Source organism: Triticum dicoccoides, chromosome 1A (assembly GCF_002162155.2).
Source record: "Triticum dicoccoides isolate Atlit2015 ecotype Zavitan chromosome 1A, WEW_v2.0, whole genome shotgun sequence".
Classification (NCBI taxonomy): domain Eukaryota; kingdom Viridiplantae; phylum Streptophyta; class Magnoliopsida; order Poales; family Poaceae; genus Triticum; species Triticum dicoccoides.
The window spans coordinates 69,340,267-69,350,289 of record NC_041380.1 but is presented as its reverse complement, the minus strand read 5'-3'; the positions used below and the strand labels follow the sequence as shown (position 1 = coordinate 69,350,289).

General features: G+C 45.9%; 1 protein-coding gene across 1 annotated transcript; it reads left to right on the top strand.

Moving 5' to 3' along the window:
- The first annotated feature begins 1,833 nt into the window (after window positions 1–1,833).
- LOC119363766 (triose phosphate/phosphate translocator, chloroplastic-like) lies at window positions 1,834–7,065 on the top strand. The gene is made up of 12 exons (XM_037629135.1): window positions 1,834–2,157; window positions 3,257–3,325; window positions 3,420–3,485; window positions 3,559–3,637; window positions 4,205–4,325; window positions 4,452–4,547; window positions 4,978–5,090; window positions 5,185–5,262; window positions 5,781–5,897; window positions 6,110–6,209; window positions 6,317–6,417; window positions 6,576–7,065. The coding sequence occupies exons 1-12, from the start codon at window positions 1,904–1,906 to the stop codon at window positions 6,600–6,602; spliced, it is 1,221 nt and encodes a 406-aa protein (XP_037485032.1). The 5' UTR covers window positions 1,834–1,903; the 3' UTR covers window positions 6,603–7,065.
- The last annotated feature ends 2,958 nt before the right edge of the window (window positions 7,066–10,023 follow it).

Sequence of the window (10,023 nt, the reverse complement as noted above, 5' to 3'; positions counted from 1 at the left end):
GGCAGCCCACAAGGGGCAGCTGCGCCCCCTCCCTATAGGGAGTCCGAATTGGACTAGGGAGGGGGGCACGCCCCCCCTTTCCTTCTCCTCTTCCTCTCCTTTCCTTCTTTCCCCTTCTCCTAGTAGGACTAGGAAAGGAGGAATCCTACTCCTTAGGAGTAGGATTCCTCCTCCCTTGGCGCGCCACTAGGGCCGGTCGGCCTCCCCTTTGCTCCTTTATATACGGGGCAGGGGCACCCTAGAACACACAAGTTGATCATTGATCTCTTAGCCGTATGCGAAGCCCTGCACCGATAGCTTCATCATCACCTTCATCACGCCGTCGTGCTGACGAAGCTCTCCCTCGACACTCAGCTGGATCGAGAGTTCGTGGGACGTCACCGAGCCGAACGTGTGCAGATCGCGGAGGTGACGTACTTTCGGTACTAGGATCGGTCGATCGTGAAGACGTACGACTGCATCAACCGCGTTGTCATAACGCTTCCACTTACGGTCTACGAGGGTACATAGACAACACTCTCCCCTCTCGTTGCTATGCATCACCATGATCTTGCGTGTGCGTAGGAATTTTTTTGAAATTACTGCGTTCCCCAACAGCCTGTGCTGCTCTCTGCCTTGCATGGCGATATGCATGCGCCTCAGACTCCAGTGGCCGTGGCCGCAGGCTCAGCGGCGCAGGCATGAGCACCCAACGCCACCCGGAGGAGCAGGAGCTGGAGGTGTCGGGCGCCACCGATCGCCCTACCGCTTGACCCAGGAAGGCGCGGAGTTGCAGCGGCCCCTCCGGGCCACCGGGGATGCTGTGGAGGAGGAGCTCCTGCCCCTATCCATCCGCGAGATGACGACAATGCGTAGCGCGTGGTCCTTGTCGTCCGACATGGATGAGCTGGAGTCCTCCTTGACGAGCTTCGGCTAGTTGATGGAGTCGAATTCACTGTCGGATTCGTTGTCGACCATGATGAAGGGAAGGGTAGAAGAAGGGGAAGAGACGAGCAATGGAGCGAAGCAGTCAAGTGGAGTAAGTATGAACAGGGTTTGATCCGAGTGGGAAATTTGTGGGGACATGGGTGTGAACGGTATAGGCCAGCATGGGCCGGTCTGACGTGGCGGTAACGTCCGGACACATCCGGTCCGTCCTATATATGGGTAGGGTACGGGATGGGGCAGACCGCTAGGATGTTTGGGAAGGGCACGGGAGCTCTGGTTGTGAATGCTCATAACGGAGAAATAATGGATTGGATTTTTACGAGAAAAATCCTTCAAACAGAGTATAGGTCATTGTGACTTGGAGATCGAGAATCAGTGAGAACCAACCTTACAGAAGATCTGTTACAGACTGAGGTGGGAATCGATGGTTGGTTGGGTCCAAATCACGAGGAGTTACATTGGCAGCCTGGATTGAAATCGAGGGAGGTTAATCAGTAAGCTCATTCCATGGGTTGAAACTCATAAGTATAGCATTTTTTATAGGCGAGCGTGCTCTATACCTGGTCAGAAATCAGGTTAGGCCGGACCTAATAAAGCTCGTAGAAGAAAACCTAGGCCCGGCCTGGCCATCAGTCCTAGATTTCAGGCCTAGGCCCGACCCATTAGAGGAAAAGCTCGCCGGGCATCAGGCCAGGCCTCTTTCCTAAAATGCAAATATGCCAAGACAAGCCCCTCGAACCGGCTTTCGGGCTCAAAACTTAGGCCCAGGCCCGGCCCACAGGCAATACCGGGCCGGGTCAGGTTGGGCTTTTTCGGGTCGGGCCGGCCGGGCCAGGGTGTGCTCCGAGCTCCTTCCGTCTCTCCTCGCGACGTCCGTTCGACTGTTGTTGCTGTTTTGTCTGACGGGCTCTATCTCCGCGCGCGCGCACCTCCACCACACAACATCCTCACACTGACGTCCTCGCGGTAGACACAAATGGCGGCGGTCGCGACCATCCTCTGCGGCGGCGCCGTCGCCGGCCACCAGCGGTCACGCCGCCGCGCAGCCCCATCGCTCCATGTCAGAGGCGGCTCCGCCTCGGACGCCGCCCACCTTGTCTGCGGTAGGAAGCTCCGCCCGGCGCTGTTCCCCGCTTCCTCCTTCGGCGCCCTGCCCCTGTCTTCTCCGGGGAGTAGGAAGCTCCTCCGGACGTCGGCTTCCGCGGCCACCCCCTCATCCGACTCCCAGGGGTTAGTGTCTCTTGGCTCTTGCCTTCCCACCCCCTCATCAGGCCAGGCCTCTTTCCTGCATTACGGAGTGAATTCCACATTTTATCCATTAGTTGTGCCGTTGTAACAGCCTTTACTTCATTTATTTTAAAAAAATTCTTCCATAGTGATTTTGTTATTTTTCCCAAACTGAAGAGCTCGATCTACTTCTTAGGACAACTGACAGCTGACTGGGCACACAGCTCAGACGCTTGTTCGCTAGGGAAACACCAAACAATGCCTAATTCTTTCAAAATTTTAGCCAAATTCTACAATTTTGTGCCCTAACCCCTCCATCTTTCTAATTAAGGGATACAAGATGAAGTTCGACCCCTTACGCTTAAATCATGCTTTCTTCTAAATACTGTAATAATACTAGTTAGCTAACCAATGCTCATAATTTCCTCCGATAGCACTCTGTTTGGATGCCAATGCTGCTATGCTATATCTATTATGTTATCGACTTACTGAATGAAAATACTTTGTCCTGCCAAATTCATGAATTTTTTGGGATGTGATTTCACATGCATACTTTAGTTGGTCTAAATATGTATAGTATTCGTGAACATGCTCTCAACATAGGAGAAAATGTGCATTACTACTAATGGTATGTGGCCCTAAGAGCTGAGGTTATTCATTTCTATCCACTTGTGTTCAAAGTACACGCAGTCATGCATGTTAAGTAGGATAATACGTGCCCACGGTAAGTGAGGACGGTAGTCTTCAATAGTTTCCTACCTACATGCGCATGTGTGTCACGTGTGGTCATGCATGTCAGCTGTGTGCTTGTGCCTGTACGCTCGCAGTCTCGTTAGTTTCAATAGTGTGAGAGAGTTTTATTTTGTGATTAAGTATTTCTGTCATGTTTTCCTAACAAATCTCAATGTGTGTGTGTGTGTGTGTGTGTGTGTGTGTGTGTGTGTGTCTATGTTGTACTTGTTGTTTTCTCAAAAATTAAAAATCTCAAAGTGTAGGATTTGACACGAACCTTCATGAGAGCTTTGAGATTAGTCTTGTTGCCCCAACACGACTTGTTGTGTCAGTGTGTCACCCTAACACAACCTATTGTTGTCACTTACAGCCAAGCAAAGCCCATCGGGTTTTTGGAGAGGTACCCGGCTCTTGTCACTGGTTTCTTCTTCTTCATGTGGTATGCTCACTCACCTCACTTGCGGGTCATATATCAGACAGTATAAATGTAAACCACAGATCTCTAATGGTTGCTATTTTGATATAATTTGTAGGTATTTTTTGAATGTGATATTTAACATCCTCAACAAGAAGATCTTTGATTACTTCCCCTATCCATAGTATGCGTCAGAATTCTCTTTTATGCTGCGATTAGTTCTGTTCATCATCTAAAACTTTTGCCAATTCACACAGCTTTGTGTCGGTGACCCATCTTTCTGTTGGAGTCTTGTACTGCCTTATCAGCTGGAGCACCGGTCTCCTAAAGCGTGCGGTATTTCTCACCACAACCCTGACTCATGGTTCGTTATATTTAGTCACAAGTAGTGATCAGCATTTCACAAAATTAATTTTGAAAACATGTAGCATTGGGTCATCTGTTTATATGTTTATTTTCTGAAGTACTTAACACAATTACTGATAATAATTTATTGGTGCCATACTCCTTATGATCAGGCCTGCTTATGATTGGCTAACGATGTTGGTTCTTGATGGATATATACACAACTGAAACAGCCGAAACATTTACACAAATCACTCGAACTGCAACATTTCTTTCTTTTTCTTTACCTGTTTGCAATCAACTGATGACTCATTTTCCCTGATCTCTTACACTATGGTGCTATAGAGTGCTTTTCTGAAAATTTCAGGAATTTACAAATGATGACATGGGATTCTAAGAACCACACTGAACTATGCATAAAATGTAAATTTAGTTCTTCGTTGAGAATTTTTTCTATATCTCTGTGAATCATCAAGTGTTTATTGTCCATGTTCTTTTTATGTTAATGTCATTATTTCTGGAGGAAGTAGTAAACCCAATACTGTTGTACTCTTGTAGCCGATGAATTCGACGCTTCTGAAGCTGCTGCTGCCAGTTGCAATTTGCCATGCCATCGGTCATGTAACGAGCACTGTGTCTTTTGCTGCTGTATCGGTCTCATTTGCCCACACCATTAAAGGTGCTGCAACGATATTCTAATTTTGTTCTCCGTTTGTTATGCTGACGTTTTTGCTTTTTTATATATGTTTTCAAGCTTTTAAGGAAAATATTTTTAATATTTTAATAACAAATAAATACAATCCAGCTCTCGAGCCGTTCTTCAATGCCGCTGCTTCACAGTTTATTCTCGGGCAGCAAGTTCCCTTCACATTGTGGTTATCTCTGGCTCCAGTTGTGATAGGTAATTTCTGGTTATTGCATTTTTTGCTTGTGATGCTATCCATATATAACTTAGGACTTTTTCTGCACAATATTTTCATCATCACTGTTATAATGGTTTAATATTCACACAAAGTTTTAGCTTCCCATGTTTTATGCTGTTTTATTTGGGACAAGAGGAAAATATATGTTATAGAACACATAATTATCCATGTGGTTGATGTGCAAGTGTTGTAGATTGTCCTTTTCGTTTTGATGTGTGACGATGTATATGGGGTTGCTTGGGTCATAAGGTGTGACTAGCAAGATTGCTAAGATGAGCACCGTAGGCACTAGGCATGATAGTTTCTTTGTTGACACAATGATTGTAGAATCATGTTAGGATTACACCTCGAAAATCATGATTCTTATAATGAGATGTGGACCAGGATTAACTATTTTAAACTGAACAGGTGTATCAATCGCATCTCTCACTGAACTCTCATTCAACTGGACTGGTTTCATCAATGCCATGATTTCTAATATCTCATTCACCTACCGTAGCATTTATTCGAAGAAAGCTATGGTTTGTGTCTTGCTTTAAGGTTTTGCACCCATTTTTCCTTCCTCTTGAAGAATTCGTATTTAACAACTTTTCTCGTTATTTCTATTTGTCCCAGACTGACATGGATAGCACCAATCTGTATGCCTATATCTCTATGATTGCTCTCATCGTCTGCATTCCTCCAGCACTCATTGTAAGTCTATATTTATCACTAAACTTTAGATAATATGACACTGCAACTAATGTCACAAGTTCCTGTTCTTGTATGTGTGGACACGGCTGCATGCAGTTTGTATATGCAATTATGTCTAAGTAGATGATGCCCATGCGTTGGTGTGGGCATGACAATCCCAAATATTCTGTATGAACAATCTAGCATCATGATTAAGAGAGCATATATTACGTTTATAATTTTGATTATAATATGAGTATTGTTTCTGAAACACAAACAGTTGCGAGAATATGCAATGGAATAAAAAATTGCTTGTCCTGCAGCATTATGGCTTGTGACTGCGCGATTAAACTGATTCTTGGATATAGACTCCTATTCACAAACTACTTTTACTGCCAATTCTGCATGTATAGACCATTGATTGTGATATACTACCTCTGAAAACTAATATAAGATCGTTTAGATCACTAAAGTAGTGACCTAAGCGATCTTATATTAGTTTACAGAGGGAGTATTTATTCATCAGTGTTAACTTGCAGATTGAAGGACCTCAACTAGTGCAGCATGGATTTAAAGATGCAATTGCCAAAGTTGGATTAGCAAAATTAGTTTCCAATATTTTCTTGGCGGGCTTGTTCTATCACCTTTATAACCAGGTATAAAGTTTCACTTCAAGATGATATGAATCAACTTCAACTGTGCCAACCACAGTGTGACTCTCCATCTAGTGCACATGGACTTCTTTTAGTTGTTCAGATACAGAAGATATCGCAAGATATGCATTATACTTGTGCCATTTTGATGATAGTTTTGTTATTCTTTAATTTATCTGTTATAATTTGGTCCTAAAAGAATTCTGGACATACAGGTTGCAACAAACACATTGCAGCGAGTGGCCCCTCTAACACATGCCGTCGGCAACGTGTTGAAACGTGTCTTTGTCATCGGCTTCTCAATCATCATTTTCGGTATCACTAAAATCTGTTGTTTCTTAAAGATCGATACATATGTCTGGCTCTTGTTTTTTTGTACTAGTGTACTCTTGTCACATAATACTTTTTGGAATGCTGAGCAGGCAACAAGATCACCACACAAACTGGAATTGGCACAGCCATTGCTATTTCTGGTGTTGCCCTATACTCAGTTATCAAGGCTAAGATTGAGGAGGAGAAAAAGGTATGTTAATCCTTACTAGGTGTTCTAAATCAGAATAATTGGATTGTGTTGCATATTTCTACTATTCAATAGTAATTTCCGTATTTTTGCTAGCTGCCTACTAGCTTTGTTGTGGATAAAAGGTTAATTAATATTCTTAGTGTTTGTGTCCTGCTCAGGAAGGTGTGGCGGCGGCGGCTCCTTGAAGATGGAATAAGGTCCTCTCCGCCTAGCCCCCGTCCTGACAGTGCGTCTTGCGTTGTTGGAGGGCATGTGGATGTGTGTCTTCGGCGGACTGCTTGGGATTCAGTCGGTATTGGTCTTTGCTGAATCTCCGTTGATCCAGTGTTTGTCCGTGTGTGTACAAGTTGTACCTTCCGATCTGTGGTTCTCTTCATCGTCGATGGTTGATGTTCTGGTGCCTTGGTCGTGTGGGGTCTTAGCATAGCATGATGACTTCCCGACTATATTTAGTACAACAAGTTTTGCCCGGCCCGTTGAGGGAGAGGCGATGACAGAGGTGTGCTTTCGGCTCACTCCAGTGCTTTAGTCGGCGCTAGGTTGTCTATGAAACTAGATGTAATTTTTATTATTTTTAGTGTTCTTTGTACTGCCATGATAGATAATGCATAGATCAATTTTTTTAATATCTTAGGGTAGTTTAAGCCAGACTTCTTGCAGCTCAGCTTAATATACGGCTGGAGAACTATTAAAAGACCAACCTCTTCGTCCTGGTCAAGTTTAATTTCCTAGCCGGGGGTCCCAGCTAGTCCTATGTGGCGCCTACCTAGCAAATGTCAAGCCAAGCCTGCGAATCAACCTGTGGTTGAGTTGGTTAGGTGGACAGTGGTATCCCCAACCCACCAAGGTTTAAATCCTGGTGCTCGCATTATTCCTGGATTTATTTCAGGATTTCCGGCGATATGCTTTCAGTGGGAGGAGATGTTCCCGTCGACGACGAGGCGCCTACAGTGACTTCGTAAATCTCAAGATGATATGCCGGCTCAGTCTCTCGAAGGTGCTCATAGGGGTAGGGTGTGCATGTGTACGTTCATAAGGGTGAGTGTATGCGCGTGTATATGAGCGCTTGTGTCTGTACTGATGCTCAAAAAAAATGTCAAGCCAAGCCAAGTGAACCCCAAGGAGAGCCGCCACCTCGGTCGCTCTCACGACTTCAGAGACACCCAACCGCCACCAACCTGGATCCCCTCCTTCCTCATTCCTCCTCACCATCACCGGCCTCCACGGCCGACCGATGGTGTTGGTCGGCGGGCTTCCTCTCTCAGAGCATCTCTAGTAGATCTCGTATATCCTGTCCCGCAAAATTCGGTTTAAGGAATACTACAAAATGTTTTTTTCGCAAATGATATGACTTTTGTTCGTAGATCCCATAAAATATTTTATGGTCCCGGTAAAATTGCACCAACCCCTCTAAAAAGTGTCTGTTAAATTAAAATTGGATCCGCGTGTCTTGCCGGTGACAGCGCCGCCGTGGAGCAATACGAGGACCACGGGGATGGACGCGACGACCAGGCAGCAGCTCGTGGCGGCGGCGGTGGCAACTAGCTAGCTAGCGGTGACTACAGCAGCTTGCGGGCGGCGGCGACGGTGAGTTTTGGCCGGAATAGAGCTCAGGAAGCCATGGCGCTGACTGCAGGAAAGCGGTTGGGGCTGAAATTTTCCTCCCAACAAAAGGAAGGGGATCCTCCAAAACAGGGTGAAATTCCATATATAGAGAGAAATTGAGCTCGTGGATGCGGGATCCCACAGAAAAAATTATGAGACAACCAAATTTGGAGAATTTGTTCAGGCCGGGTTTACAGGATGGATCCCTCAAACCGGCGGTTATTATAGCGGACGGACCGAGATCAACTAGAGACAGGCGCCACCAAGGTGGTAAAACGACGTCAAGGACGCCGCCGCCGTCCGATCTAGTAGCTGGATCTAAGGCTTTTACCCAGAGAAAGAACAGAGTATGCGGGGAACAATGCATCACACAACGGCACCTCCAGGGAGGGCTCCGACGCCGAAGGGCGTCGCTGCCGCCGGTGCCGGCCGAAGCCGACACACGGCTTTCACCCGAAGCATCACTCGCGCCATCTGTTTGCTGAGCTACGCTGCTGCTGAGACCGGAGTCACCACCGCCCAGAGGCACCAACCTCCTGCAACGACGGCTACCGAGCACCCGCGGAACCAACACCAGGCTGCCGAAGCAGCCAAAGGGGGTGGAACGGAGCACGGGGCGCCGAGCGGGTGCCAGATCGGTTGGAGGACGCGAGCAGAGGAGGCACCTCGCGCGCCCGATCTCGATCTGGCCGGAAGAAGAGGAATGGCTGGCCACCGGCCTGGCCCTGCCCCCACGCCGCCCGAGTAGCCGCAGGAGATGGCATGACCACCACGCCGAGGCTAGGGACCGCACCCCGACGCCCAAAGCCAGCCGCTGGCCCGGATCCGGTGCGCCGGCCAGATCCGCCGCCGCGGGGAGCGTGATGAAGCACGGACTAGCGAGACGCTAATTCGCGCGTGTAGATGTCCCAATCTTTCACGACGATACTTGATTAACAGTCCGTCCCCTTGTTCCTCCTCACAACCTCCAATAATATTTTTTTACCCGTGCACGAAAATACACGAACAAAGATAAAGACCCAGTTGGATCAGCACGTAGGCGTCGATGTGATCATCAACCCTCCGTCGCTAGTAAATTCCCCTCATGAAAAATCACACAAGATACACATGATCTGGTCGCCCTGAACTCGGGCGTTTTCTGTATTTTTATTCAACTCCAAAACTGATCCTTACATTGGCCGGGACTAGCCTATTATATAAGCGAACACACACCAAACACACGTAACAAACCAATCTTTAAACAGACTCTTCTATACTATCTCAACTAATCAAGTACTTTTTTTATTCGGCAACGTTGACCACCTAACTAAACGTGCAAGGCCTGGACTCCATAAAATATCGGAAATGTTAACGCCTACACGTGTGGGCGTTTGCACATCGTCCACACGCTTTTATCATCACTCATTTTGCCACGTATGAATAGATGAGATCAGCAGAATTTTTTTTGGTTTTCGGCTTAAAAATTGTTGTATCTCCTAAATAAAAAGCAAACTAAAAATCCGTTTTCACCATTAAATCCGTCTCGACGAGATCTTCAAAACTAGACCCCATGTTGATATGTTTCGACGAATTTTTTTTTGCCAGAAGTTGCCATGATGTTTACACTGCAGTTGCCATATGGCTTAAACTAAAGTTGCCACGTGGCAATTTTAGTTTGTAGATCATGGCAATTTTAGTATTTTGATGATGGCAACTCCAGTACTTTGACCATGAAAATTATTTTTTATATGAACCATGGCAATTTTAGTTTATGGTTCATGGCAAGTCTAGTTTCTTAATTCTCCGTTTTATAAATGTTAAAATTTACTTTTAAATGTAGAAGAAAGTAGCTGAAACACATCATGGCAACTTCAGTGTAAACATCATGGCAATTCATAAGCAATAGACATGACAACTTTTAATCCAAAAAAAATTCATCAAAACATATCAACATGGGATCTAGTTTCGAAGATCTCATCGCGAGGGATTTAATGATGAAAACCGATTTTCAATCGGATTTTC

Coding starts and splice junctions, on each gene's coding strand:
- LOC119363766 (XM_037629135.1), top strand. CDS start 1,904: ATGGCGGCGGTCGCGACCATCCTCTGCGGCGGCGCCGTCGCCGGCCAC. Junction 3,486..3,558: donor GATTACTTCCCCTATCCATA/GTATGCGTCAGA, acceptor CAATTCACACAG/CTTTGTGTCGGTGACCCATC. Junction 3,638..4,204: donor CCGGTCTCCTAAAGCGTGCG/GTATTTCTCACC, acceptor GTACTCTTGTAG/CCGATGAATTCGACGCTTCT.